The 13,500-nt window shown below is 56.6% G+C and overlaps 1 protein-coding gene across 1 annotated transcript; it reads right to left on the bottom strand.

Moving 5' to 3' along the window:
* Nucleotides 1–319: 319 nt before the first annotated feature.
* Nucleotides 320–13,319, bottom strand: DNAJA4 (DnaJ heat shock protein family (Hsp40) member A4). The gene is made up of 8 exons (XM_038533054.1): nt 13,074–13,319; nt 12,285–12,423; nt 7,848–8,028; nt 6,343–6,447; nt 5,305–5,532; nt 4,173–4,403; nt 2,038–2,138; nt 320–1,949 (listed from the first exon to the last, which is right to left on the bottom strand). The coding sequence occupies exons 1-8, from the start codon at nt 13,151–13,153 to the stop codon at nt 1,734–1,736; spliced, it is 1,281 nt and encodes a 426-aa protein (XP_038388982.1). The 5' UTR covers nt 13,154–13,319; the 3' UTR covers nt 320–1,733.
* Between the last annotated feature and the right edge of the window lie 181 nt (nt 13,320–13,500).

The raw sequence follows: 13,500 nt of genomic DNA, 5'->3' as shown, positions 1-13,500 counted from the left end.
GGTGTCCCTTCAACGGGGTCTGCATGGAAATGGCTCACACTCTGAAGCTAGTTGCTTTTTATTACTGACTCCATATGCCTGTGAGGTTATATGCTTGTCCCCCAAGCCCCTGTCATCCCCAGATAAAGCCTGTGCCATCCCCAAATAAAGCCTGCACCACAGCTGCCACCAGACACCACCCCTTCTCTCTACAGCTGCCTGTATGCCTGATGTCTGCACATACCTTCACCCCAGGTAGGAGCGCCTGTCCAGCAGCATGAGGCAGGCTGGCACTTAACACCCTCATTGGATCTCAAGAAAATGTCAACAGCCAGAGCCATTCTTCTCAGACCAGCTCAATTTTAATTCTGAGGTGACAAAGATACAGGTGGAGTCAGTTTTAAGAAACATCCTCCAAATCCCATTCCTGCCACCAGGAAGGAGCTGAAGGTAATGCCACCCCGTCAGCAGTAGCTGTGCGGCGGTGATCAGGAAGTTGTGGTATAGACAGGACACCCTGGAGCTATGGTCCCATTTGTAAATGGGTTTGCACACAGGCTTGGTTGGAAGAGTAGGTTTTAGGGCTGTCCTGAACAGCAGGCACTGGGGGTTACCTATTCTGAGCAAGTGGTGCCTGCCTGCCCACACAGTCCTGCTGGAGCCTGGTCCCGCGAGCTGGCTCACCCTGAGTGTGGGCCTGTGGGGCCCCTCAGCCCTACTGTGGGTGGCCCTGGTCTGCATCAAACTTGCAGGTTCTGCAGAACCAAGAGAGGGCAGGTCTGACGAGTGACCCCTTCTGTAGCCCAGCAGCTTCTCCCAACTGCAGTGGGAAGGAAGGTACCAGTGACGGCTAAGGGCTATGATGACCCTACACATGAGCTGTGGCCACTTGCTGGGAGTAAAGCGGTGAGGACCGTCCATCTGGGCAGGCAGCCCGTACCACAGTGCACAGCATTGGCTAGGCAGTGTGCTCACCAGAACCACATCCCCTCAGCAAGAAGCCCTTTGTTCCATGGCCATGTAGCCAGAGGAACCATCTGTCAAAGGGAGCCAGATCTGGGAGGGGGTGCCTTCCCAGACCAGGCTGCTCCTGCGGCTTCCATTGCTGCCCTGAGGCTATGGAGCACTTGGGGGTGTCCTTGTCTTTACGGTAAGCACTTTGGTGGGAGAGCAGTGCAAAGGCTGCCAACAGAAAGTCATCACAACCACAGAGGAGAAGGTGTGGGGTCAGCGCTTCGTAGACAACACTGGATTATCCTCCCCCCACAAGGCCTGGAAGCTTCCAGGACAGATGATCATACTCCCCCCCCCCCGCCCCCCATTTTATGTGGACCAAGTGCAGGCCACAGCTGTGCTTTTGTCTTGGGGGAGGTTCATGAAGAATCTAGATTCAGGACCATCCCAGCAGCAGCCCCGGGAGGGGGGCAGGGAAGCCATCCGTGCCGGAGGCCGAGCCTAGGGGTCTACAAACAGCTGCCCTGGTGGTTATGGCGAAGCCACTGGCGCTTCAAAAGTATCCTGAAAATGTAAATAAACATTCCATATGCAGACTAGAGGTGATTTACACTTGAAACATTTAAATATAAAGCTGTAACTTAAGTGACAACCAAAAGAAAAAAAAAAAACAAGACGACTCAGCAACTGAGAAGGCTGAACACACACACAGGACACCCCAGACACGAGCCCACTAGGCGATGCCATTTTCATTGTGCCAACTTTATGCGCAGGGCACGCTAGTCCAGCTGTCTGGTCCCTCACGCTGTCTGGCACTGCACCCCAGCACGTGGCCCGTCCTCATCCTCCTCGTAGGCCTCCCTGTGCTGACGCCAGTTCTGCTCGCTGGGGTTGAACTCCTTCAGCTCCACCTGGTCCATGTCATCTGTGACCCTGACCTTCTGCCGTGGGGGCAGCAGGGCCTCCAGCTGAGGAAGCTTGTCTTGAGGAAGCCAGTGTTTCTCAGGGAAGATGACCTGTGGAGGGTGAGGTGGAGCTAGGTAGCAGCTGCCCCTCCCAGGGAGGCATGCCTAACACAGCCCACGACCACCATCTGGAACTTACTAGAAACTGGATGATCAGAGTCCCCTTCTCCAGGGGCGCTTTGTAGATGGGCATCCCTTCATTACGCACACACCTCAGGTCCCCGTGCTTTATCACCTCGCCTGCCGCAGAGAAGGGTCAGTTATGGAGCAGAAGACGGGAGTGGCCTGGTGACAGACCCTGCTGGAGGGCAAGGGGAAGCACCCCGGGCAACGTGCTGGCCCCTCCAGCACAAGGTAAACCACTCTGAATGCCGACCAGACCAGAGCACTGGAGCCTGGGAGCTGCAGGTGGTCCAGCCTGCCTTCCGGCACTGCCCACGATGCACGTTCTAAAGGCATCATGGGGTTTAGGCCCCTGAGCTCCAGGGTTCTGGCCCACATCTAAAAACATTGTCTCCCCACCACCACCCTGAAAAAGAAAGGGCGCAACGGTCGCCAGAAGCTAGCTCCATGCAGAATGAGGGTGGGGAGGGGACGCCCAGCATGGTTGCTCCATAGCCTGCCAAGGGAAAGGTGCCGAGGACCCTCTCTGGGTCATGAGCGGCAGGGTCCTACTCGGTGTGGGGCCTTCAGCCTCAGGGCCTATGGCCGTCCTATGGGCTGGAAAGTTCTCCCATCTCTGTCCCTACGCCTCATGCTTCTGCCTCTACTTCAGAGGAGGCTGGGAAGATACACGCATGAGGCCCTCCAGCAGTTCCAGGTACCTGCCCCCCCCAACCCTGAGTCTCAGCCCTCGGCAGCAGACAGAGGAGGAAGCAGCAGCCAAGCAACGAGAAGCCCAAATGAGAAGGTGAAGGGAAAGGACAATAAATGAAGGAGGAGGAGATTACTCCAGTGGAAGGTTCTCTGAAGCCTTGGCCATTCCCTGTCACTACGTGAGGAGGTGGGGTCTCCTCTGCCCCCCATCACTGACCCAGAGCCAGGCTGCCCATCAACTGTGGCCAAGGAGGATGAGCCATCTTAAAGCTGCACTGACGCCAGCCTGCTTGCACTCTCAGCACCACGGTCAGGGATAGGGCCCCAGGAGCAGGCCTGGACCTCACACTCATGACTGCTGCCTGGGGCTTCAGGGAGGCTGTGGCCCCCGTGGCCCCCAAGGCCCCCACTCGAGCAAGCGGAGGAACCAGGGACCTTGTGAGGGCTGCATTTCATGTTTTCATGAGAGTGGCGTGTTACCCTGCCATGTCCCCTCACATCAGTGTAGACGCACGTGGCAAAATGAGAAAGTAGGTCAAATGTTAACAACAGGCAGATCACGTACTGTGTTTATCATTACAACTTCTGGTTTGAAGTGGTTTCCAAATAAAAAATTAAAGAACTCTGATCAAGGCTTGGATATAGAATCCGTATCATTTTATGTCCAGAAAAGGAAGAAAGTGGAGGGAAAGAACAGAGAGAAGCAGCAGAGGGAACGAAGCCACAGAAAGAAGCCAGCAGGCAAGCAGGCAGCTCAAGATCCGCTCAAGCTACCAGCCACTACCGCCTCTGGAGAGGCAGCGGGCATCCCCACCCACCCTAAACCTCAGATGCCTCAGCAAGCTGCTCCTGACCCTGTCAGGGAGCCTGGGTATGTAGCCACCACCACCACTGCCCAGATGCGTGCTGACACGGATGAGTCATCTCCGTGCTACCTGGAGACTGCTTCAAGTTCAGTCCACACACCCCCCCGCCTTCTGCCGTCCTCCTCTGGCCCCTCCCCGCCCCCGTGGGCGTGTGCAGGTGAGTGGGTCTGCATGAGCAGCCAAGGCTGAGTTGACAGGCAACGTCTTCTGAGGAAAATTCTACTTTAAAATATCCCTGATGGGTAATCAGCAGCACGTGAGCTGGGGGGGCACATGAGGAAGGTGGCACTGCCACCACCTGTTACCCCTCATGTCTTACCCAATTAATTTTTAAAAGTTTGAGTTAAATTGGCAGGTTCCAGTGAGAGCACTGGATGCCAGGATTCCTGTGGGAGGCTCTTTCCCCTGACTCTGAATTCTTTTTTCTAGAATATTTAAAACATTCAGAAACTTCTCAAGTCATTAGCGATGACTCAACTCAAAGAAGACGAAGTCTCACTACTGTCCAGTGCGAAGCCAGGCCAGCGGCCAGCCATGTCACACACAGCCGCCCTTCAGCACGACAGCCACAGACACGCCCCTGAAACATTACCTGACTTGGATGTAATAACGAGGATTCGGTCGTCCAGCGTTTTTATCGTCTTCTTGAAGCCACAGAGGGCTTCAGAAAGCTGAATTTTCATTTTCATGATCAGGTCGTGGCCTCGCCTCTGAAAGACACTATGATCCTTCTGATCAAGTACAATTATGACATCGCCAGGCTCCAGCTCAGGCTCCTGATCTCCTTCTCCATGAAACAGTATCTTTTGCCCATCTTTCATACCTATGAGACATCATCCTTTCTGATTAGCATTTCTCTCTCTTAAAAAAACCATACTTTCTACAAAGCTATGAAGATGGCACACAGTCCCCTGAGGGTTTTTACTCGTCAAACCTCCCAACCTCATGGGCACGGGGACCAGAACAATAGCTGGATCGCCAAGAGAAAGAAGGCCACGCCTCCCCTGGCACACAGCCCCTTGGGTGGCTGCCACACCCGCCACTGCACGCACATGGTCACCACCCACTGATGCTGCACGCATGGTGCAAGGCTCTGGGGGTGTGTACCAGAATGCTTAAACAGAAGTCCTCTAAGGATGCCCGTGTTGGTTTGGGTATTGATTTGTGTACTTTGGTCTCATCTCTCACGTAGAACATATTCACCAGATTAGGAGCTCACAAAATAATCCAGAAATACCTGGAGAACCACTAACAATGAGCGAGGCCTTAAAATGACAGTGTCAGCAGGATGGAGAGCAGGGGAGGGCTGTACGTGGGGGAATCTCGGCAGTCGGGGGTCACGTGTAAAGGAAGGAGCTCTCCGGCCAGTGAACGGCCGAGGTGGTCAAGAAAAAGATGCCCCGTGACTCCAAGGGGATGGCTTGAGGAGGACGGGAGGGCACTTAACCAAAATCAAGGTCAAGCACCTTTGAGGGCACTGAAAAACCTTCAAAATGGATCGTTTTTGATCTGGAGGCAGCAGACTGCAGCAGGCAGACTGGGCTGGTGATGGGGATGGCAGTGAAGCCAGGTGGGGAACTGGGAACAGGAGGGCTGGGGCACACTCGGCCCCGTCCGGATGTCTTGCCCTGCGTCCCACATCCCAGAAGCCTGACCTGTGCACCCCACAGTCAGCTGCCGGAAGCACTCCCAGTGGTGTGGAGTGCTAAGCTGTGTAGCCTCACCTTTCTCGACGTGTACCTCGATAATCTTCTTCTCTCGGATCACCTTGGCACCGCTGCAGCTCTCACAGCGGTCCTTGGGGTTGATACGCTCGCCCTGGCCCTTGCATTCAATGCACACGGTCTGGATCTGCTGTACCATGCCCGGCCCGATCTGCTGGATGTGGATCTGCATCCCGCGGCCCTTGCACAGAGGGCACTTCTCCACGGACCCCTTCTTCCCGCCAACACCTGGAGGGAGGTGCGGCAGGAGTGAGAGCCAGGCTCCTCTGCAGACAGCCCGTCCCTCTGGGCGCCAGGGCAGGGGTTTTGGGCCCTGACATGGGACCCCGGGGTTGGAGCTCTATTTATAGGCGTGGAAAGCAATGCACAGAGTCTGGATGATTCTAACCAAGCAGTAACATCCAGATGTTAACACATGACCTCAAATGTTTGTAGCTTTGGCCATGCCCAGCCAAATGCATTCCTTGAGCTTCACCAGCGATATTGTCTCCCACCCCTGCCTACAGGTAACCGAGGGGGCTGGGCTGAGAGACCTGGCGTGGGGCAGCCCAGCTCAACCAACTCAGGACGTGTGTCTGAAATCACCAGACACGACTTTTCTTGAAAATTCCTATTTTTAAAAACTGTGTTAGTTACATTTACATGGAGTTACATTGAGTCAGGAACAGTAAACTATGGCCAGCTGCCTGGCTTTGTGAATCAGGCTTTACTGGCACCCAGGCACATCTGCTTATTTGTGCCAACAGCCGCTGGGGACCCTGTAGCCCCTGGACCTGGAACACTTCCTATCTGGCCCCTAAGTTGGGTGAACTATCTCAGGTTTCTAATGTTCAAAATAATGATCAACATGTTAAATGTCAGTCCAAAGAAAAAGCATACAGGGCAAACTAAGATTCAGCCCTTAGGCTACCTGTTTGCAACTGTTTGACCCTTACATTTGAAAAGATACACAATTCTTTTTCTCTGAATTAGAAAACAATCAGAACTTTCTAGATCTAAGGGATCAGCTATAGGACTCCTTCAAACATTAATTTTTACCTTCACATTTCTCACAAATTACATTTTTCTGGAGGGCCAACTTCTTTGTCACTCCATTATACAAATCTTCCAGAGTTACAGACAACTGATGTACGACGTTCTTGCCTTATGGAGGAGAGAGACACAGTTAGTACCACAGTGGACACTACGGGCCATGGAAAATCCCGCCTGCCTGAGGCCTGAGCCCTAGCTGCGGAGCCACGCCCACACTCCCTTCCCACTGGAGGTGCTGCTTCAGCCCCACCCGCCTCCCCCAGCCGAGAACAAATGCCCTTTGTAGTGAAGAGCTGGTTATTCGATCATTTATAGAAGTCAACAGTAAGACTTCCCATCTCCTCAGAACAAACCTGAGAGCGATGGTGGGGAGGGGAGGCCCCCAGCAGGGCCATGGGTCCTCCCCAGGAAAGCCCTTCCTTCCCTCGAAGATGGTGTGACCACCAGTCTGGGAACTTTTAACCGAAACTCTTCCCTGAGCCTCATGCTCTGTAGCTCTGCACGGTTGAGCCTTTCTGTAATCTGTGGTCAAGTGGGAACTCTGCTGACACCTGATCTGTGGACCCTGCACCTTGGGGCTCCAGGCCAGGGTCAGACAGCCCACAACTGCCCCTGGGGCTCACACTGTCGTGGAGACACACTGTCCCCATTTATTTGCTGTTAACCTGGAAAGACAACTGGACTCAGTATGAAGCTGTCCACCTCAAGACCCAAGCTTGTAACTGTGTCCCTGTCAATTATCCGAGCCAGCGACACAGGGGTCATGGGGCCAGGGCTTGTCCTCGTGATCAGCTGATTATCCGCACCCTGTGTTCAAGACTGGATGACCAAGCTTCTGAAGCTCAGAATGGATTATAATGTGAGAACAAGTACCGCCTTATCCATCCAGGGCCCCAGGATTTTAATAAGCTTGGCTGGCTGTCTAGTTTCCAGGTCCCTGGTAACCTGGGGGAAGCGGCGACTAGAGACCACTGCCTACAGCCAGAGGGGCGGCTCCGGGCCGGCAGGAGGGAAGAGGTGGGGAAACCATCCCCAGAACAAAGGCCCTCACCTCACCCCAGGAGGTGATGCTGCCAACCATGACTCACCTCCAAAGACACAGGCAGGTGGTCTCTTACAAAGATGTCCCCACATAATGGCTTGAATTCCATTCTCTGGAAAATCTGAGCAGCCCCAGAAAATGACACACACTGCAGAGTGCCAGCCAGAAACAGCTTACACGGGCGCAGGGCAGGAGGTGCCATGATGTCCCATAGGATGTGCAAGGGCCTGAGCCCAATAAGGGAGAAACAGGACAAGCTCCCCTCCTCCTCTCTGTTCGCCACCCCATCTGCTGCCTCTCAGGTGGCATCTGCAGGTGTCAGGTGAGTGCATCAGGTGCTAGGAGGCTCCAGGTAGCCTGGATACCACAGAACGGGGAAACACTTACAGCTGAAGGTCCACCCTGATTCCAGGAACATGTAGGATTTTAAAACTATAAAACTTGCTTAGTGCCTTTAAAAAGCACTTACCTCTTCTCTCTCTAGCCATCCGTCCCCCACCACCAAAGAACATGTCAAAGATGTCCATGGGCGAAGAGAAGCTGGGGCTGCCTGAGCCTCCTTCCTTAATCGCCTGTTCACCACCCTGGTCATAAATGTCCCTTTTCTTTGGATCTGAAAGCACTTCATATGCCTGGGATATAAGCTTAAACTTTAAAGAGAGAGAAAGAGAAAAGAAAGAAGATTTGAGTTTCATTGAAGCAACCCACGGCAAGGAATGCAATGATGGAGGTACTCCGTACCCTGACACCCAGACCAGCAGGCCAGCCCGTGTGCTCCCCTCACGGACAGGGACCGAGGGCCAGCGTTGCTAAGGAGCCAATGAACACGAGAGAGTGTGCCGTGGTGGTGGGGAATGGACACTCCTCCCTACCTCAGCTGCCCCGGACAGGAAGCCAGAGGCAGTCAGGCCAGGCCAGGGCTTACCCCAGGCTCCCAGGTACGGCCGCAGGCCTTAGGGACACAAGGACTACTTCCCCAGTTTACCTGCGTGAGACGCCTCGTGCACACCCCCACCCGGTCTCCCCAGCTCAGTTAACACCAACACCAACACCTCATTTCCTGTCCCTCTCATCTGTCAACACATCCTTCTGGCACTGCCTCCCAATGCTGACCTCCAGCACCCTGACACACAAAATGCCCCACATGTCGCACTCACGCTTAGTATGTCACCAGAATCCAATTGTAAGAAAGGTATCAGAAAAACCAAATTGAAAGACATTCTGCAAAACTAAAAGAGAACAAAGTGCAGCGTGTGATCCAGGACTAGGGAAAATCACTACAGGAGACGTTGCAACGACCAGAGAATGTGAGTTTATTCCTTGATGTTCAACTTCTCCAACGTGCTAAGTGGACTGCGGTTACGTACAATGGGGTTTTCACAGGAGAAACACACTGAAGTGTTTCGGGGGACAGGCTATGAGGCCTGCAAGCATAACGAGAGGCTGGTGAAGCAGAGGCTGCCCCTGGTTACAGCGTGAGGTGCTCACTGCCCCACGCCCACCTCTCCTCCAGGTACATGAAGGTTTTAAAGTAAAATTAGAACACAGTCCACTATCCCTAATCCACCCCTTCTTGCCACTCCACCTACCCAGCCTATGGAGGCCACCAGCTTGCACCTACATCACAGCCATAATCCCAACGGCCTCCCACCTCCTCAAGCCCGTCTCCGCTGAGCACACTGCTGCCATGGTGGGCCACCAGTCCTCTGACCCAGGTCCCAAAGGTGGTCTGTGGCACCAGAGTCCGAGCCGGGCCTCGCTCTGGGCCATGTGGCCAGCCCACACCACCTCACGCTCCCTGAGGCTTCCGTCAGACCCCCCTCTCCCCCTGCCCCACGGAGTCTACTTTGAGCTCAGCTTCGTCCACTGCTGTGTCCCAGGGCCTAGAACAACGTTTGCGTGCGAAAGGCAGGTGGCAGATATTGTCAGGTGAATGGCTCAATTCTAGAGGAATATGGGCAGAAGGGTCTTGGCCCTGCAGAGCCGTCTGCAGTCTGAGAGAATAGCCCACAACACCACTGGCTCCGTAAAACAGGAAAATGTGCTCTGAGGAAGCAAATATGGAAATTCAACAGAGAAGCTAGGTTTTCTCTTGTATTACAGACTCCTGAGAGAGATCGAAATCTGTAATTCATCAATAATAAGTAAGACCTAACAAACAAGTCCTCAAGGGATGTCAGAATCAGACTCTTGTCCGTGACCTGCACCTGCTCCCTATGCCTTCGACTTCCTGCTGACAGTAGGGGCGCACATCATGGACCAGATAAATACACTTCTCGAGAATTTCCACTAGAAACACTCCCCAAATACTCTGGTCAATCTAGGAAGCAAAGCAACACCGCGTCACTTGGGAATTCATCAGAGGAGCGTCTCCCCCAGGGTCAGGGCTCCCACCAGCATGAGCAGGTCTGGCCCACCTCTGAGGCACCAGAATTCCAGAGTCTAATCTGGGTTCCGGCCTGTACCCTGTCCTCTAAGCTGAAAATCCACACCAGCTCACCTTTCAGACTGTGATCATCTGCCAGGGGACCTTAATGAGATCACCGTTCAGCCAGGAAAAAATGACTTTGAGATGATGTTGTAACTTGGAAGAGGGTTTGTGATAGAATATTAGGTGGTAAGAAGAAAAGCTAGCAGGATGACCATGCAGGATCAACCACCTGGAAAAGGCTGCCTGCAGAGAGGCACAGGAAAAGCCATTGGGAGATGTGTACATGGGGGGGTTTTCTCTAGAGTCTCATATTTCCTGTACTGTAATGCTCTCTTTTATGATTTTTTTAATGATTTTTAACTTGAAAATTTATTATTCAGACTAAAAGTTACAGTGAAATTGGCCAAAAAAACCAAACTCATCTCAAGCTGATGAGGGTAACAGCCAAGAATATGCCCCCAGCACGGCCCCCAAAGGGGACTGGCCTCCTGACCCCCTGCCCGGGAATCCTGCAGAAAAGCAGCGTAGAGGGGGTAAGTACAGACTCCGCAGAGCACCTGACAGCAAGCACGGGCTGCCCAATGCTTAGCAACCCAGGACAACAGGGCACAAAACAAAAGCCAGCACCCAGAGCTGGCTCACTTGCCTCCCGACAGAGGAAAGTAGTGAATCTATTTTTGAAGAGACATTAATAATACAGTGACAACCTTAGGAGGGAAAAAAAAAAAAAAAAAGTTGTGCCAGTTCTCCCCATGACAAATACAGGAGAAAGCAGCAGTCTACACCGTGCGCCCAGCACACAGCAGGACCAGAAAGTAGGGATCTGGTGGGTCAGTGAGTCTCCTGTCAGGTTTCTATGAACTGCATCCCCGTCTCCTCACCCCCCTTTGATTTGCAGCCCCATGGCCGCTGGGCTCCCAGCTTCCCTCCCAAACAGTCTGGGTACGGGGTCTGCTCCTCCTCCCGCACAGTGCCCCTCACTCAGCCAGCCTGCACACATCCTAGTGCCAGCACTACGAAAGCCGGACAGCAGGCCCTGGCCGCCACCAGGGAGGGGAGGACGGGGCCAGAGGCTCTGGGCAGGGGTTAGGGCAGCCCGCTGGAACCCCCACACTGATGGCTTTCGTGCTTCACGAGATGGGGGGGACATGACAAAACCCTGCCTACTCACCAAGAGCCTCACTTAGGTGACAGGGTTTGGTGCCTGGCTCTAAAAGGTTGAAAACAAACCACATGGCCCCTGCCACAGGTCCGCACAGGACAACACTTACAGAAATGCTGTGGAGGTCAAGCCCAAGTTCTAGAGCACAGACCCACTCCACGTGCACATGCACAGCCCTGAACTTCGGAGATGTGACCCGGAACAGGCTCAAGCGGCCTTCTGAGTGTCACACCAGAAGCCTGGACGTGCTCCCCTCGCGGGAGATCCTCACCAACAGGCTCCACCGACCCTGCTAGCACGTCCTGAATCACTAGCAGTGCGCAGAAAGCCAGGGCCTGTGAAAGCTACAGTAAGCCCTCTAAATATAGATGAGAACGCGAGTGAGCAATGCACAAACGTCTCACAGGAGAGCATGTTACGTTTGTGACAGCCACGCTCGGCACATGTGGCTAAATATAAATATGCCATCATGGCAGCCAGCAGCCGCCCCTCCTGCAGCAGACGGCTCCTCGTGGAGAGTGAACGCAGGCTGGCCTGGTCTCCAAGGGTCTGGGCGCCGGACGGCGGCTTCCCCAGCGGCCTGGGTGTCAGTGCTGGCCCTGTTCCAGGAGCCTCCCCACCACCACTGAGACTTCCAGAGTTTCATGAGAAAGTGGCAGACAGTGGACAGAGGGCTGGGACTGCCAGCAGCTTTCCCAAGACTCAGTTTAGGTCCTGCCAGTCACCGACTCAGGCTGGCTCTGCCCCCTGCAAGGAACATTTCATTCAGGTCCCCATTAGACAGAGTATTTCCAGGCACTCGGTCCTTAGAATCAACTGTGGGTCATTTGTCACCGAAAACGTGGAATAATCCTGCAAAATGATGTGTCAGGGTAGAGATCTGCGTGTCTGTTTCAAAACTAGGATCATTCAGGGCCTGACGACCTTGACCCAGCAAGACCTAGGCACACCAACGGAATTGGGTCCGGCCACCGAGCCTGACCCGGGCTTGCCCTGGTACTGGCCCAGGTCCAAGCAGCTCGTCCCCTGGGCTTCTGCATCCAGGAGGAAAGAACACAAAATTCCACCCAGCACAGCAAGTGCATGACTTCTGCCGGCCGCGCCTCCGTTTGTGGGGGGAGGGCTGCCCCTCCTCCGAGCCGCCCTCGGCCTGTGCCCACCCGCGCTGCAGGGGCCGTGGGGCCTGCCCACCGGGGGAGACGCGATGCAGGGGTCCCCAGGGGTCCCAGGGCCCGCGGTGACCCTGACCGCAGCCCCCCACACCCGCAGTCTAACCCCAGCCGACCCCAGCCCCTCGTCTGCTGCCCCCGCACCTTCTCGCCCTCATCCGGGTTCTTGTCCGGGTGGTACTTGAGCGCCAGCTTCCGGTAGGCCTTCTTGATCTCCTCGGGGGACGCGCTGGGCTTCACCCCCAGGATGTCGTAGTACTGCGTCTCCTTCACCATCTTGGCTCTGCGGGCGGGCGGGGCGGGCGAGGCCGGTCAGTGCGCCCCCGACGACCCGCCGCCCGCCCGCGCTCCCGCTCCCGCTCCCGCTCCCGCTCCCGCTCGGGCTCCCGCTCCGCCGCCGCCGCCGCGGGCACCGCCGCACTCGGCCTCCGGCTCCTCCGCCGCGGGTTTTATTCGGCGCCGGCGGAAGGTTCCGCGAGGAGACAGTGACGCCACAGACGCCCAGAACCTTCGCGGAGGTTCCGGCGGCGCCCCGGCGGGCGGCGGGAGGGGTGGGGGGAGGGGGCGGGAAGAGGAGGGGGGAGGGGAGGGGAGGGGGGAGGGGAGGGGGAGGGGGCACCCCGAGCCAGGACGCCGGGCCTCGGACACCCGACCCGCGGACCCCGCCCCTGCACCCGGTCCCGGGACCCCCGAGCCACGACCCCGTACCCTAGACCCTGGACCCGGGACGCCTGATCCCCGACCCGGGACACCCGACCCCGGACCCCGAACCTGGTCCCTGGACGCGAGAGCCCCGCCCCGGACCCCGGGACCCCCGGACCCCGGACCCCGGGACCCTCCCCGCTCGAGGACCCCCGCGCCCGGACGGCCGACTGCCCGGCCCCCAGCCCCCAGCCCCGCCCGCCCGCCCGCCCGCGCGACCCGCCCGCTCACCCCGGCTCCTCGGCCGGCGGCTCCTCCGGCTGCCCGTCTGACTCCCCGGAGCTCCAGCTCTGGCCGCCGCCCCGGGCCATGGTGGGGAGCTGGGAAGGGGGCTTCGGCGAGGGGGCCGCCCTGCGCCCAGGTGCGTGCGCCCCGGGTGCGTGGGTGCCGCAGGTCCGACGGCCGGACGGCCCGAGGGGGCGCGCGGGCGGGAACCCTGCCCCGAGGGCTGGGGCCCGGGAGCTGCGTCCGCGACCGCGGAGCCGCGCCCGGGAGGTGGGGGGGGGGGGTGGCCGTGCTCTGTGCGGTCACGGCGGGGGCGGGGCGGGGGCGGCGGAGCGCGGCCCTGAGGGCGTGGGGTGGGCGGGGTGCGCAGCCGCGGAGGGGCGTCCCGGGGGCCGGCAGGCGCGGTGCGCGGTCAGTGCTGGCCCCGCCCGGC

This window comes from Canis lupus, chromosome 3, assembly GCF_011100685.1.
Source record: "Canis lupus familiaris isolate Mischka breed German Shepherd chromosome 3, alternate assembly UU_Cfam_GSD_1.0, whole genome shotgun sequence".
Lineage (NCBI taxonomy): Eukaryota > Metazoa > Chordata > Mammalia > Carnivora > Canidae > Canis > Canis lupus.
The sequence above is the reverse complement of the archived record's forward strand: the minus strand, read 5'-3'. Positions and strand labels throughout refer to the sequence as shown.